Source organism: Ursus maritimus, unplaced genomic scaffold (genome assembly GCF_017311325.1).
Source record: "Ursus maritimus isolate PB19 unplaced genomic scaffold, ASM1731132v1 scaffold_18, whole genome shotgun sequence".
Taxonomy (NCBI): Eukaryota; Metazoa; Chordata; class Mammalia; order Carnivora; family Ursidae; genus Ursus; species Ursus maritimus.
This window is the reverse complement of record NW_024424230.1, coordinates 56,434,850-56,452,305: the sequence shown is the minus strand read 5'-3', so window position 1 is coordinate 56,452,305 and position 17,456 is coordinate 56,434,850. Positions and strand designations below refer to the sequence as shown.

General features: G+C 35.6%; 1 protein-coding gene across 11 annotated transcripts in view; it reads right to left on the bottom strand.

The window, feature by feature from the left end:
• Window positions 1-1,064: 1,064 nt before the first annotated feature.
• Window positions 1,065-17,456, bottom strand: part of ANKRD12 (ankyrin repeat domain 12) — a 125,638-nt gene continuing 109,246 nt past the window's right edge. For all 11 annotated transcript variants that reach the window (XM_040632711.1, XM_040632710.1, XM_040632719.1 and 8 more), the window contains 4 exons: window positions 12,612-12,710; window positions 8,893-9,036; window positions 6,128-6,223; window positions 1,065-5,526 (listed from right to left, as the gene is read on the bottom strand). In XM_040632711.1, coding sequence (XP_040488645.1) covers window positions 5,341-5,526; window positions 6,128-6,223; window positions 8,893-9,036; window positions 12,612-12,710 — 525 coding nt within the window. In that variant the 3' untranslated portion in view covers window positions 1,065-5,340. The remainder of the gene's footprint in view (window positions 5,527-6,127; window positions 6,224-8,892; window positions 9,037-12,611; window positions 12,711-17,456) is intronic.

Here is a 17,456-nt window from a genome sequence, read left to right as displayed (position 1 = left end):
GGAATTGAGCCCCACATTGGGCACCCTGCTCAGCAGGGAGTCTGTTTGTCCCTCTGCCCGTACCCCTGCTTGTACTCTTTCTCTCTCATAAATGAATAGAATCTTCAAAAAAAAAATTAAACTATTTGTTGTGTTTTGATGTGGAATCAAAGAATGCTGCCCACATTTGTTTGATAATCTATTAGATATTTAAAATATTAAAATATTCTCCCCCTTTTCCTACTATTTGTGTGAGGCCGTATTTTCTTCATACAAACCAAACCAAACCAAACCAAACCAAACCAAACCAAACCAAAAGCCAAACAAATAATAGAGTGCAGACAACACATAGAGTGCAGAAGCAGATAGGAAATTTCTAAGCTTTCTTCTATTTGGCCAGATATTAAGGAGATTTGCAAAATTTAAAATTACACATTTTTCTCACTAATTTTTAATTTTGGAAGTATATTTTTCATAAAAACATACATGAAATAGGTTTATTAATACATTTAAAACTTGTTTTTTGTTTTAACTTCTTCTTTGGTAAACATCAACTGATAAAACACAGAAACAAAGGCTCTCGAAGTACTTTTAGGACTCCAGAAACTAGTCATTAAGAAAAAATGGAAAGGCAGGCCACAGACTAGGTAAAAACCCTCAGGACAAACAAATGTGTCTGACCAAAGGACTTATATGCAGAATATATAAAAAAATTCCTACAAATGAGTAACGAAGACAACCCAATAAAAATGAGCAAAACACTTGAGGACATTTCACAAAATATGTACAAATGGTCAATATGCATATGAAAAGTAATGTTCAACCTCATTAGTCATCAGGTAAATGCAAATTAAAGGCACAAGATACCACTACACATCCTCCCAAACTGCTAAAACTGAAGACTGACAACCCCAAATATTGATGCAGATTCAAAGCAGCTGGGTCTCTCATAAGTAGGGGTATAAAATAGTACAACCACTATGGAGAACTGTCAGTTTCTAATAAAGTCAAACACACGATACTCTATGACGTACTACTCCAAGGTATGTACCCAAGAATGAAAGAATATGTCCACGAAAAAAGACTTGCAGATTCACAGTTTTATTCACAACAGCCCCCAAATTGGAAACAATCCAAATGTCTACCAACAAGAGAATGAATAAACAAGTTTGTACAATATACTACTGCTCATTAATAGAATGGAACATATTACTGATATATGCAACATGGATTAATTTCAAAACTTTATGTTGAGAGAAGGCAGACACAAGAAAATAGTATATACTGTTTGATTCCATTCATATGAAGTTCAAGAACAGGTACAAGTAACATACAGTGATGGGAATCAGTGGTTGCTTCTGGGGTAGGGAGTACTGACTGCAAAGGGACACGGGGGAGCTTCGGTGGTGGAAATAATCGCGATTCTGGCAATGGTAACAGTGTATACATTTGGTAGGAGGGGCTTTTGTTTGTTTAAACTGGATTTAAACCAGTTTAAAAAAAAATGGAGAAGGTACTGATAATGAGCTCTTGAGTGACGGGCAGACAGGTCTTGTTCTTTAATCTGTGAACATATGCCACAAAAGCTTGCTTCATTCTGTGTATTAACAGCAAAATTCCCTTCAGAAGTGGGGAAAACAGTGGCTACCTAAAAGCTTTTTATCTGGACTACTCAGATATTTTGACATGGCATATAGCTTTTTTTTTTTTTTTAAAGCATTTAAAAAGTCATCAACAGAGTTAAATAAATGTGTTTCATAAATAATCTTAAATTCTGTGTAACTAATCCATCCAGTAAAACTGAATCCTCATGCAAGTGAAGGTGTTTATCTTTAGGTGAACGATCTTACATGCGATTTTCTCTTACGGAGATATGCACGTGTATAAACAATTTACATTATTTGCAGATACTGTGTAGCATTTAACATTTAATCACCAGAAACAAGTCATTCTAGATTTATTTTTCACTGTTTTTATGCTAATACTTATAATTCTACATGCCTTTTTCACCATGTTGATTAAGGGAATTATTTAAACTTCATTTGCCACAATTTATTCTATGAACTCGTTTTACTGACTAGAAATACTCCGGGTAACTGCTACTGTGGAGGCTTAGTAACTCCATTTTAGGGACAAGGGAGACTACAGTGTCAAGAAAGGCACCAGGAAAATGAATTACAAGATATTTAATCCATTAAACTTCACACAAGCCTTTCCAAGGATTAGTGTCTTTTGTATCAATCTTTTTGCCCTACATGTTTGAAAGGGATTTTTAGAAAACTCATGAAAACACTCTCTTTAAAATACAAGAAGATAAGACTATCTCACGAGTTTTAAAGTCAATTTCCTCTATATAAAATTTTTGGGGTTTATGTATCAGGATACCAGAAATAGAATAAAAAATATTGCTAGCTTTCTGGATAACTAAGAAAAAAAAATACATATTTAGCACTGCACTCAATTTCTAGAATAAGTGCATAATTATTAAGTCAGTTAAAATAAGCCTCATGGGGTCTTTGCTTGAGATTTCTGTGGTTATGAAGTTTGCACCATGTCTAACATGTAAAATTCATTTCTGAGACCTCATTAATGAGTAGAGTTGAGCTATTCTTCAGAGGCTGTCCCCAAAATGAGTATTTCTGTAATTTTGCTACTGCCCAAGTAAACATTGGTGTTTGGCTTAGAGTCACGTGGGAGTGGAAAGTAAAAAACATTTAGCACACATTTCACTCTTATTTTTTTTCTATAAAAATATAACTCTTTATTAAATAACATGCACAAATATCAACTAGTCATTTATTAAACAGATATGATTTAGAACAAGATTTAAAGAAATACAAATCCTTAGGTACAATTTAGTATATCTTGTTCATGATATTTGAATAGTTAAAAAAAAAATCACTGATTAAACTAACCATCCTTTATTTCTCTTTCAGAATCCTAAATCTTTTCAGGTATATACCCCATTCCAAGTTTTTTCTTAGTATTTCAGAGCTTTAGAATATCTTTAATATCAAAAGCTCTTAACTACTTAAGTATAAGTTCCGAGAATGCATTCACTTTTCTTTTAAGCTATCTGATTAGCTGTGAGTCGCTTTACAAAGGAAATCTGCAGAAGGAGAATCATGGCAGAGAGGCTCCAGCAACTTGAGGTACCACTGAAGAGGGTGAGCACGAGGGTTAGTACTTAAGAAGCTGGGACAACTAAAATATGCCAGATCCCTGCTTCCGTGCTTGTTCTCTTCTGCAGCTTGTTCTGTTTGGCCAAACAGTAATTTCCCCGCCTTTTCCAGTTGGACCCTCAGAACAAAATGCTGTATAAGTCATATTTTCTATGACTTCAATGCTTAATAATCTGTTTTTTTATTTTTAGGCAAAAGTATAAACAAAATTTGCATTGAGTTTTTCCATATTAAAAAGTATTGCTTTTATAAATTAGCTTTTAATGTTCCCAGCCTTAATAAACTTAACTTCAACAAAACCAGTGCTTCAAAATCTACCCTGCCTTTCTTGGCCCCATTTATCCAATAAAAAAGGCCCAAATCTCTCATCTAAATTCCTAAAGAACACTACATCCAACCTTTATAATGAAGTCCTTGCACTGTGTATCTTTACACGTGCTGCTTTATTGCGCATGCCAGGTACAGTAGGAGTTAAAATATAAACTGACGTAAAAATTCAAAACTCCCTAAGCTTAATATATACCTTTGCACTCAAAACCTTCAATTTTTACATTCTCTCCCGTTAGCTGGGATTTCCAACTTGCTTGCTGAGTTTAAGTCACTTTAGTCCTCATATATTCTTTTTACTTTTCTCTATCAGAATAAAAAATATCCAGTATTATTTTATAATTCAAGAAAGTACTGTGGAAAGTTCTGTAACTTTTATCTCATATGCTTATGTTCAATTTTACATATAACCTAATTTTCCTTTCAAAAATGTTTAATAAGTTTAGCAGATTTCAGACCTGAAATATTCCTGAATATTTAATCTACTTCATGTTACAGGAGAAACTGGATTTTTTCTAAGTATATTGCTAATTATTTTATTAAAAACAGCATACCAAATCTTATTTTAATTATAAAATTCTGAAAATTATGTTTTGCATCTTGATACAAGGAAAAAATACAACATATTAATCAATTTTTCATAAATATTGAAGAGATTGATCAGAATATGCCTGTTTCTTGTACTTATTTTGATTACCGAATATCTCTTTTTTGATTTGAGTACTCAGTTTGTATTTTAAAAGTGCAAAGGTTATTAAGCTTAAAACATTATATTTAAGCAATGTAAAAAAGTTTTACAATGATTTAACATGACCAATAAAATTTATTAAACATATTTACATATATTCACAGATTCTTTCATACTTGAGTATTAAAATAGACATTTACAATTTCAGAATTTTCATTCAAAGGCATTTTGGGAGGGAGAATAGGTTCTACTGCGAGATGGAAAAAGAGCTATGTGTCCAGCATAGTGAGTCACAGGAACTACCCCAGGAGACTGGCATGAAACACCCTACACTACTTGAGGCATCGCTTATGGAGAGTTAAATTATAGGAAGCATGCAATACAACTAAGTCACAACCTTTACAATTCTGGTGATGACAACAAGCTAACTCAAACACATGCATGCCTATTTAGAAGTTTTGCTACCTGAACACATTACTACTACACTCCATACAAACTACAACTTTGGTCCAATAAAACATTAGACACAACAGCTTTACAATTATTTCTTTGTACATGTTTTGACTACCAATCCCTTTGTATACATTTTGACCATTAATTACAAGATTTACATCTGCACAATATGTATAAAATAAGTTATTAAAAAGGAAGACAATATTAAAACTTTTGAAAAGAAAACTGTACAATTAATTTACAGATAAAATAAACTGAAGAAATTTTGTGCCAAGTTTTTCTTCCACGTTAGAAACTATTTGGTAGGAATTGAACCTTTAAGTTTACCAATATATTCCAATAAAACTTGAAAGATTTGAATGCTAGTGGTTATCTTGTCACTTAAGACTGCTAACAACTTCCAGTGCTGTTAGCAGATTCTCAGCTTTTAAAATGTCTACCACAGTCTGCCAACATGCTCTAATGCAATAGTTACCTCTCACCAATATAAATAATAGATTTCAGTTAGAAACTGTTTGGATCTAGGATCCAAATAATTCTATTTTCATTTTTTTATAAAATGACAGTGTTTACTACATAACCAACTTTAGTCAAACTTTACTAACAACTGTAAAGGCATAATAGCAGTATTTTTCTCAAAAGGCAGTGTTCCACAGTTTAATACTCTTGAGCCACGTGAGTTTAAGATGAAAACACCGGAAGGAATGGCCGCTATATAGGAGTCAATTCAAAGTCATCATTAACGTCAACAAGGGGAACATAAAACTCCTGGATTTCATAAATGCTGATAGATTTATAGGTGGCAGGATCAAGTTCCTGGAGTTTGAGCTGCCATTCTAATCTCTGGACGGCATTTAAAGCTGCAGCTTCATGTTGTTGCCTCATTAAAAGACAGGTCTATTGAGAAGAAGAGAAGAGTTAATTGATTTTTCTGTTAAATTTGCTTTAAAAATTAATCTCATCCATAGTTCCTTTAGTGATTAAGTTTTTGAATTACACACCATTTCTGCTTTACCCTGTACCTATACGCCAACTATTTCTGGGTCTGCAACTTCACCACTGTCTGACCTCACAGCCTTTAATTTGAAGCTGTTCTTTCAAATAATGAGATTTCAACTATCAAAAGAATCATGAACATCAGAGAAGTGACTTTTAAAACAATTTAAAATCTCAAACCAAATAATTTTCTTTATGAACTGTTTGCAGTGCATTTTCTTTGTTATTGCTCTCCCCCATTCTTTCATCTGTCAGAACTATCACCAGACTTGGACACATAAAGATCCCCATCAGAAACTTTTACTCTGATAGTTTCATCTTTCATACTACAGTGGTCTTGAAAAATGGACTTGTGCTCTTTATTTTCCTTTACTTTCCAAATGTAGCTGGCAGGAAGACGCAGGACTAATGGCTATCCCCTTTTCTAGTCACTCCTAACAAAGCTGCACTTTCTGCTTAAGAGGGAAGCATCCATTTGCATTGAACTTCTAAACATACATACCTTTAATTTGTCAAATTTATCATCCACATCTTGTAACCAAGACATGAACTGTCTTGCATTAAAGCGATCCCTCACAGAAGTTTTACTGTCATCAGACTGAAAGAGAACATCAAAAGTAGTTGAATACCATATGATTTAATAACCCAATTTAAAACTGATATGCCATCATTATCTTTTTATGCCTAGGATATTAAAGTAAAATTGATTTCATATCTCATTTTAATTTTAATGTTAATGTTTACCATATACATAGGGAGAAAAAGTGGGCGGGCTATAGGACTTTGAAGCCAACAGTTTTTCCAGGACCAATATTTTGGAGTGATCATAAAGAAATTCTGTATAAACTCTTAAGAATACCAGTTTTGGAATCAAGTCAGGCTGTACTCAAATGCCAGCTTTGTGTCTTATTATGTAATCTTGAATTATGTACTTTCTCAATTTTCTACTCTGTAAAATGGGATGAATATCTCTTTGAATCTTGTTTTGAGAATTAAGTCTCTGAAGTCCTCATCAGAATGCTTGGGCACGGAGGCAGCACTCACTCCAATCAACGTCTGCTGTAATTACTACTACTACTACTACTACTACTACCCCAGTGGTACCAGAGTGACATCCAGGCATCATGTAGATGCTCACGTTTTAACTGTTATCACTTCTTCCTTGGTCCTCCATAAGATGTTCTGAGTACCTAGCATTTTATTATTGAATCTTTTTAATATTACAAGTTCATTTTGAAAAGTAAGAGGTCTGATGAGAAAGTAGGCTAATGGACGATCCAAGCCCTTAGCCAGGAAGGGTAGATTTATTTTCCTTTTCCTTAATTCCTTGGAGGCTATTCTCATAGGAGCTGCTACTCAGTTGGGAGACCATCTACTCTAAAGGCAGTAAAAGGATGGGTAAGAGTTCCACAGTTTTCCTCAGGAGAAGGATTAAGTTCTTCTGTCCTTTAATTATTAATCTGATCATGGCCTAATCTTCTTCTAGTCTCTGATCTGGGGATCATTCTAAGGGTTTACTGGGAAAACTCACTTATTTTTGATGTTCTCCTTATAAACCTATCTGGGGCAATAGATTCTCATTTATCAGAAGTGTCATCACGTTGTGGCCCAGTGGCTTTCCATCTCGATTTTCAGTTCTGCTATGGGCTGGTATTTATTTTTACATGTCTTTTGTCATTTCAGTGCGTTTTGGAATTCCGGAAGAGAAAATAAAAAGGTATGTTTACCCAACCACTGTAAATCAGAAATCTTCAAGAGACTTTCCCTGTGGCTTGATTTATACTGTTCTAAAATTGATTTCATTACTCTATAATTGCACAAAACTTTAAAAGGTCTCAAGTTATTACACTGTCTAGTCCAGCCTTTAGTAACATAGTTAAAACTGTTCATTTCCATTATTAAAAAACATTCATTCGTCCCTTTAAATTCTTTAAAGCTGAGAATTATGTACATTCCCTCAGTGGCCTTTCCAGTGTTTACTTCCTTAGAGTCAAATAGTTCTTTCTTAAGATCTAATTAGTAGTAGTAGTATTTTTTTGAGAGAGCGTATACGTGCAAATGGGGGGGGGCAAAGGGAGAGGGAGAGAGAGAATCTTAAGCAGGCTCCATGCCCACAGTGGAGTCCAATGCAGAGCTCGATCTCATGACCCTGAGATCATGACCTGAGCTGAAATCAAGAGTCAGATGCTCAACAGACTGAGCCATCCAGGCTCCCCACCCCAATTATTATTCTTAATAGCCTTTTCAAATATCTCTGAATACTTTCATTTGGATAAAACAGTTGGTAACTTAAGAAAGTTTGAAATCTACTGATCTAGTTTAATCTTTTAATCTTTAAACAGAGGAGAAAAGTAAAGCCCAGGGAGAATTAAATAATTTTCTCTGTAATATACCCTATATCCTTTATGTTTCTATTCTGACTTAAAACAGCATTTCCTAGTATTTGTGTGTGATAATCCTTCATTATCCATGCTTATTATACTCTTTATTTTAATCATTATATTCTATGACCAATACATTTCATTCTGGTTTGTGAGGCATAAGAAATTCTGACAACTGATATGTTTGGTTCTGAATTCATATAATTTCTATGTGGCAGTAAACTTTATTCAAGACATAGCTACAGTTTTTTTTTTCACAACTATATTTATTGATTCCAGCAATATCCAAGATGAAAACAAAAGCCTGGCCCTGTTTTAGCACCGCCACAATCTAGAGCTTCAATCTGCCTGTAGTGTTTTCCAGTTTCCAGTTGCTTTCCAGTTGCTTGAAGGTACAAACTCCCACTTTATTTATTTATTTTTTAAAGATTTTATTTATTTATTTGACAGACAGAGACATCCAGCGAGAGAGGGAACACAAGCAGGGGGAGTGGGAGAGGAAGAAGCAGGCTCCCAGTGGAGGAGCCTGCTGTGGGGCTCGATCCCATAACGCTGGGATCACGCCCTGAGCCGAAGGCAGACGCTTAACGACTGCGCCACCCAGGCGCCCCCAAACTCCCACTTTAGAAACAAATTACAAATTATGTAAAAGGGCACTATCCTAAACACATATTGGTTTTGTAAATATCAATTTTTATAATATAAGTCTAATGTTTAGAGGATTTTAGAAAAAAGATCGAGTGATCTAGAAGTACTTTATTCTGCAAGAATTATTTTTCTCCTTTGAGTTTACTGATTGCTGAATTCAAGTTTCTTCTATGGAAATAGGTGAAAAAAGCACCCACGCTGTATTCAGGAACATTTAAGTGTATCAGTGGCACTTTACCTGAGCGTCCAGCGGCACACTGTACACTTCTGCGTCCAGTAACACAGTGCACGCGCTGAATGGCAGTGTTTGATTTGCCAATGTTCTTGCAGCTCTGTAATGAACTCGTAGAACTTCCTGTTCATTGGATACAATGAGTTTTTCCTAGTTGAACCAAGAATGGAAAAAAAAAACACCATAATTCTTCAATCACCTGATTTTTCAAAAAAAATAAAATTACTTAAAATGTACTAAAGAACCTGAAGTTCAGAGAAGTTTTTTCTTTTGTAAAAGATTTTATTTATTTATTAGAGAGAGAATAAGCATGAGTGGGGGTAGGAGCAGAGGGAGAGGGACAAGCAGACTCCCTGCCAAGCAGGGAACCCAACATGGCGCTCTAACTCAGGACCCCGATATCATAACCTGAGCCGAAGGCAGACACTTAACTGACTGAGCCACCCAGGCGCCCCTCAGATAAGTTTTTTCTTCAAAGAAAGCTTGAGAGATTTGAGAACTCATAAAAGAATAAGTAACTGTTCTCTTTCCAAAAGTGGCAGGCTTTTTAAAAAAGTTATCAAGTGTACATGGTGGCTTTTAGTATAGTCACCAAGATGTTCAACCATCACCACTAATTTCAGAACATTTTCATCACCCCAAAAAGAAACTCCGTATCTATCACCAGTCATGCCCCATATACCTTCTCCTCCCCTGGAGCGCTACTCTTTGATCCTATGGATTTACCTATCTACTCTGAACCTTTTCTTACAAATGGATCTATGGAACATGTGGTATTTTGTAACTGGCTTCTTTCATGTCACATGTTTTCAAGGTTTATCTGTGTTGCAGCAAGTATCTGTACTTCATCCCTGTTTCTGGCTGATTAATATTCCACTGTATAAATACACCATACTTAATCCGTTCAACAGCTAATGGTCTTTTGGGTTGTTCCTAGCTTTGTGCTATCATGAATAATGCTTCTATGAACATTCATGCTCAAGTTTTTGTTTGGATGCATATTTTCTGTTTCTCTTAGGTAAATAACTAGGAGTGGATGTACTGGATCATATGGTAGTTCTATGTTTCACCTGGTGAGAAACTGCCAAGCTGTTAACAGCAGTTGTATCATTTTACATTTCCACCAGCAATGTATGAGGTTCCAATTTTTTCACATCCTTGCCAACACTTGTTAAGTATAGCCTTTCTAATGGTGTGAAGTGGTGTGCCATTGTGATGGTAGCTTCTGTTTTATAATGAGTATTTTCATAGAAACACACACTGTTCTTTGATGCTGATTTTAAACCTCTGACAATCACAGTACAATCCTGTCTTAAAATGTGTTAACTGGGGTGCAATACTTCCAATTATGTAATATGCAAACTCACCCTATCATTAAGTTAATGAAATGATCTAAGCATCCTCTGCATTTAGCAGACTAGGAATTCCTAGGGTGTAGTTAGAGATTCCAACCCATTGTGATACTGGTTACAGACTTGTGCCATCTGGTGGTAACTGTCTTCTTTGGCTTAAACATCAGTGGGGACAACCCTGGGACCTGTGGCTGGTTAGAACTTCAAGGACATAGGTTTTGAGTCCAGGAATCCTTCCATTATAAGATGTTCATCATTTTGTTGGTTCTGTCTGGCAGGCTAGGCTGAGAAAATATTAAAGATGTGGCCGGTCTTCTTCCCACCACATTCCTTATTCTCTCTCGACAAGAACTTTATCCTTCCCCTGAGCACGGAGGCCTCATTATGTCCAAATGTGTATTACTGTAGAGTTTTACTGTATTTATAGTTTAGTGAAAACACAAAGAAACAGAGTCCTATTTAATCTCTTAAATTTTATGTGACAAATGATACTCAAAAGAGAAGAGGTAAGTCTAACACCTAGGATTTATTAAGTACAAGTTTAAGGTGGGACTTTGTGTGATAAAATATCCAAAAAAAATGATCAGATACTAAGAAAAAATAGCTAGAAGAGAAGTTTTCTTAAAAGTTTGGCCAAAGTCATATAGAGATTAAGAGCAATAACCCAAAATCCCTTAACATATATGAGAAAGAAATATATTATTTGAAGTCAGACTCCCTCCCCTAAAATATCTAACAAAGATAAGCTGCTTAAGTCACAGCCTAAATAGTCCACTTTAGGTTACCATTCTTAATGTTATGTCTTTGCATTCTAGAGAACGGCTCCTCAAACAATGTCTTCTGAGAATGGGTTATGCATGCCCCAAATACTGCCTCCTCTTAGTTCTTGGAGAGGCAGAGAAACTGGGCCAGGAGCTCTGGCTCTAAAATGTGTTTGTTCATTCAGTGGGGCATTCAAGTATTGTCATCATTTTCAATAGGAAAAATGACCCTAGAACAGAGGTTCTTGACTTGGGGTCCTAACGTTCCCAAGAAGCCCATGGATAGACTGAGGAGAGGGTTATCTGTGAAACTGGACGTGAAAAATTCTATCTTTATTTTTACTAACCTCCAACTGGCATTTCTTTCAATTATGAATGTAGGCCATAAAGCACAGAAATATCAGAAGTATACACAACTTCGCCATCCACAGAAATCACAAATATTTTCAATTCATATTATAATTGTTGCAGATACTGCCCCCAAATGGTATCCTTGTTTGCTGTCACATTGGTCAGGCATTTTAAATTGTTTGTTGGTCAGTATATGGAAGCATGTGAGTCATTTTTACTATTTGTTGAAGTTCTAAAAATTGCACAGTTCACATGAGAATTCTTAACTGTCTGTAAGGCAGCATAGCTTTTGTTACATGGATAGATGAATAGATGAAAATATGTTATCAGGTGGCTTCAAACATGCCTGATGGTTGAAATAGCTATTGACGTGTGTTATATGACCGAACTTATTGAGAACAAAACACTCACTGACATAGGTCATGCACAATGTTGTAAGTTCTGTATCAGTGCTTCTTTTATTTATTGTTCTCTTTGCAATGCTATAAATTTATTAATTTAAAAACATAACTCTGAGAAACGGTTTTATATTTACCAGATTGTTACAGGGGTCCTATGGCACAAAAAAGTTAAAAACCTCTGCCCTAGGGAATCAATTACATACCAATCAAAGAAATTGCATACTTTTGTTTGTATGAGTATATACACACCTCTGTGAAGAAGGATCAGAGCTCATATCAAATTTTGGAAGTCCCTGGCCCTCCCAAAAGATTAAGAAGGTGCTACATTTTTGTCAATCCAAGTGACATGACTTTTATGATTCTATAAATAGACAGGTTTTCTCATGTCATTCCATGCCAAGATTAACAACTAGAAGCTAGCGTATGAAAGCAGACATATAAGCACCAATAAGCACAACTTTTCTAAGTATTCTGCACTAAAGCAGTTGGTACCAAGCAACAATTCCAAAACTCGGAAATCCAACTGTCTAACCAGGAATTCACCACTTTAGTTCCACAAAGTCAACAAATGGATAACAAGAAATTATTAGAGATTTTTATATATCAAAAATACACTCAACATGAACTGTAACACAGGGACAGCTACCCTAAAACAGGCTTAAAAATTCCCTAACTACACAGGTACAAGGTAACAAAATCAAACCATTTCTCAAAATGGTTCTAAATGAGGAAAATCCCCTAAGAGAGTTATATATGTATGTGTGTGTGTATATATACATATACACATAAAATATAATGTAGGTCATTATAATCTATTGTTAAAATACAGTTATTTTAGCATAAATTTAAACACTTCTTACCCTTTCAATACTGTGTTGCAAACGTAGTTTCATTCTTACAACTTCCTGTTGCCGAAAAAGCTCTTTAAGTGGATCTGACAGTGAAGGTGGTGGTGTAATCTAATTTTTAAAGAAAATACATTAGTTAAAAATACTAGGTTTTACTTCCAACAATGGGCTAGTCCTAATTTTTGAAAAAGTTTTATTTATTTAAGTAACCTTTACACCCAACATGGGGCTCAAAATCACAATCTTGAGATCAAGAGTCAGATGCTCTTCTGACTGAGCCAGCTGGGCGAATGGGCTATTCTTATAAAAACAAACCTTTTAGTGAATCACTTAATGAAATCATAAATTATGATGTTCTCTGAATTAGATAATACAGTAACAATTATACAACTGCTTGTTCTCAATTTCAACAGTCTGAAACACAGCAGAGCATACCGATGACCTTAGATGCTTTAATTCAGAGGCCACACAAAATTTCAAAGAGCAGATTAGAAGGGCTAAGGACTAAGGAGGTTCCTTATTACAGAGACACATTTTAGAGCATCAGTGAGTGACAGCTCAGATACAGGGAGGGAGGGTTCACAAAAACAGATACACATTAAGCAAACAGTCCTAAAGGTTACAGCAGTCTTGAGTCTTAGTTTAATAAACATAGTCTCTTTGTAGACAGGATACAAATCAAATGCTACAGTGCTGGGTTTTACATTTACTGAATTAAGTCTTTTATAAAAAGATGGAATTATACTCTAATAGATTTGTAGTTTTCAAACTTCTTTGTTACAGGTGATAACCCATTTTGTCTTTCCATACTCCAAAAATCTTACAGTTGGTTCATCTCTAATTTGATTATTATAGTGGACTGCTTTCTGGTAGATGCTGGAGGTTAAGGAAACAGACGCCATCTATGCATTGGTCTACAGTGAATATAGAGACATCTGTGATCCCTTAATATTCTGCCTCTACCCCTTGGAATATCTATATTCCTCCCTCCACCCTCAACTATGTTCTAACGACTGTCAGCATTTGGGGCAAAGTAAGGTATCTCAGTATGTTTTGGCACCATAGAATAACTTAGTTGACTCTTCTGATTCTTCAAAAGGTGGGACAAGCAGATTCTATGTACTTCTTGATGTGGGGCTAAAGGAATTATACACCATATATGAAAAGCTCTAGACAAAGAATCAAACCTGGATCTAATCAGGACTCCGTACTTAAACAGTTTACAGGAATTATGGGGGACTGAAAAAAATGTTAAATACCATCACAAGGATTCACTCAGTTGAATCAAAGTGGAAAATTCTATAGGACAAGTAACTTATGGTGGTAGATTATTTTTCAGGCCTCTAACTGCAGTAATACAACTGTTTGATTTCTGTGCCTTATAGATGTCTTTAAATTTAATAAGTGTAACAGGCGAAGTTTAGTGTTTTAAAGTTTTCCAAAATCATAAAGGTCCCCTTTATGCAGCCCAGAGGAAGAGTATCTACTCCTGTGAGACTGGAGTATCAGAGAAAGCTTCTTGGAGAGGGTAATGCCTGAGGCTACATCTTAAAGGAAGAGCCAGAATCACAAGTTAAGAGAAATGATTTGGGGGGGGGGGGGAGAAGGGAAAGAAGAGAGGGAGATAATTCCCAGAAGAAAGGACAGTGTTACCAAGTGCACAAAATGAAGAGAGTATGGTGCCTGGAGACAACTACAAGTTGAATTCCTGGGATATCAACTTTGAGGGAAAGAATGGTAGGACATGAAGATGGAGAGATCAGCAGAGGCAAAGTAATAAAGGTTGTAGTCATTCTGTAAACCAGCTTTTTTCTTCTTTCTTCTTTTCTTTTTTCTTAAACTAGCTTTATTTTATTTTAATTTTTTAAAAGATTTTATTTATTTGATGGAGAGAGGGAGAGTGAGAGAGAAGAGAGCACAAGTAGGGGGCAAGGCAGGCAGAGGGAGAGGGAGAAGCAGGCTCCCCGCTGAGCAAGGAGCCCAATGCAGGGCTCTATCCCAGGACCCTGGGATCATGACCTGAGCTGAAGGCAGACACTTAACTGACTGAACCACTCAGGCATCCCTAGACTAGATTTTTAAAAGTGTGTTCCAAAGAACATTGGGCCCATAAAGCTGACGCGCAGGAAATGGTTCCAAGAATGAGTAAGTTTGGGAAACACTGTACAAATGTACTTACTTAGGAGTCTCACAATTAACAAATTAAACTTAATGGTCTGAGAAGTTCTGCAGTGAAGAAAGAAACTTATTTATTTTTAGATTAACGGTATTTCATTTCCCAAACGTGTTTGACCATGAGCCCTACCTACCTTGCCCCACCATCATCCCTATGTGTTTAATTACACGCTGTGGAACAGATATTATGCATAACATATTGGTAAATTTTGTATGCGGTGGGAAACCATTGAGAGATCTTACAGCTCACTGCTGTGTCTGCAGAAATTAGGAGGATAAGACTACAGGCAAGAAATTAAGGAAGCAAATCACTGTGACCCTGGAATGAGGAGGAGGAGGGAATGGAAGGGAAGGGGTCTAAAAATAGGGTGATTAAGAATAAAAGAGAGGGGGCAGCTGAGGAGGACTTGTGGGTCCTTTAGCATGAGGACCAAATGGCTGGTAAGAGATAATCCAGGAGGGAAGAGGGGGCAGGAGAAAAGAGAAACAGGTTTTGGGTTAAGTTCAGTGCTGATATGTTAAGTTTGTGGAGCTGATAGACATTCAAGTGGAGCTATATCCATTTAGCAAAAAAAAAAAAAAAACCCAAAAAACTGAGAGAGGTTTGGGCAGAATACATAAATTTAGAAATTTTCAACATCTATCAATGTACAGAAAAATGGTAAAAACACCAAAAAGGAATAGGTGGAGACTTTCTGAGGAAACTTTCCCTTTCCTGTTTTCCCCATCTATCTTTAAGTAAATCATGTTTGGAGATTTTGTCTTTTAAGATCTGTGAGTCCCAGGAGTCTCTAGAATATAAAATCTCTTGACAGCTTCCCTTGGATGCTCTTCCTTCCTGTCATCCACTCTTAGAATCCCCCTGTAGGGACTTTGTATGCTGGTACTCGTGACCACAGTAGATACCAGGACGTGACAAGTCTTTTTCTTTTATCGCCCCCAGTTCATTTGCCTTTTGGGAACTTGATCTACAGTTTTATTTTTCTTCCTTTGACTTCCTCTGGAAAAACGGCAGCATTCTGTTTAAATTATAAGAAAAATATTTGCTAGAAGAACAAATACTTAAATTGACTCTGGAGATGTTTCACTACAGTTCTAACAGGTTCTATAAACAGATCACACAAATGTGGAGACACTAATTCAATAAAATGACAATTTGCTGACAGAGGAAACAAATGGATAAAATCATACTAGAAACTACTAAAAATAATGTAGGGTAAAAGTGATTTTTGTTATTCTGGTTTTTCATTACTTTTTGAAACGAAATGTTGAACAAATGAGTTTCAGTCCCATAAGCTCAAAAACACAGCCTTTTATGAGCAAAAGGTGGGGGGGGGTTGCATATTAGCTCTAATAAATATGAACCTTAAAGTTATTTTGAGCTGGATAAAATAATGATAACCTCTTAAATCTATATAATGTTTTAAAGTTTTTAATGGGTTATGGCGTATACTATTTCAACCTGCTTTAAAGCAGGGCTGGTATTATTGTTTACGGATGTGAAAATTAAGAATCAGAGAAGGAATTATTTAAGATCACACAGCCGGTTTGTAGCAAAATCCAGACAAACTTATGTATACTACCTGGAAACTACTGCTCTTTCTACTATACTGTGCTGTGTGTTTCTTTGATAATTCTCATTAAAAACAAACAAAAAACCTTCTACTATACTCAGAAAAAATTCTTGGCTCTAGTTACAGCCTTTTCTGAAAAAATATTCGATATAACTAAATTCTGATTTAATCAAAGCTATATCTCCAGAATTGCTGCAAGGGAATTACACTTGCATTATATCCCCTGTGAAGGAATAAGAAAAGGTAATTATAAACACAAGCACACATAACATATATACAAGTATGTGCGTCATACTACATATACATATATATCTCTCAATAGGCAGGTAGTGCCAAAAAGGCAACCTAATATGGTTTATCAGAACTGTTTTTAGTGCAATAGCTTGTACAAAGTTTAACTTAAATGGGTTCTTCATAGTTTTACCTATATTTTTCAAGCCTATGATATAACACACTTCAGTTAAAATTTCTTACCCTTTAAAGGGAAACAAAGGAAACAAGAAAACTATTAGCTTTATATTCTTTAAGTTATTAACAAATTATTTTGCTGAAAGGATTTGAAAAAATGACAAATTTACTTATTTACAACTCTATTTTTTAAAAATCTACTATTATAGCTTATTAGTGGTAGAGTAATATCAAAATCTGCCTTTTAAGATTTAAAGGGCACTAGCATCAGATATATTCTGTGGATGTGGGACTAACGAACCATCTTTCCTCTGACTTTTTGATCTTCTCTGAACTAGGCTTTGAAAGAAGAACATATGCAAAGGCATGATGTGAAACAGTACAGAATAGCCTGGGGAAGCACCATATACAGTAATAGGGTAGTAACTACAGCCAAGCCCAGAGACGTATGGGAGGACCTGTAGACAATGATGGGGACTTCGGTCTATAGAAAACTGGGAGTCTCTAAAGATGTTTAGCCAGGTAGTCACAGACTCAGAGCTGACTTATATATAAGGCACCTAGACAGTAAGAAGGCTAGATTGATACAAGAGATTAGAGTAGAACTTATGGCAGCTACTCAGAATGTCTGTTTTGCTAGTTTCTGATACCCAGTTAGCACAATGCTTAGCACACGGTTATGAATTATTTGATTATGCAA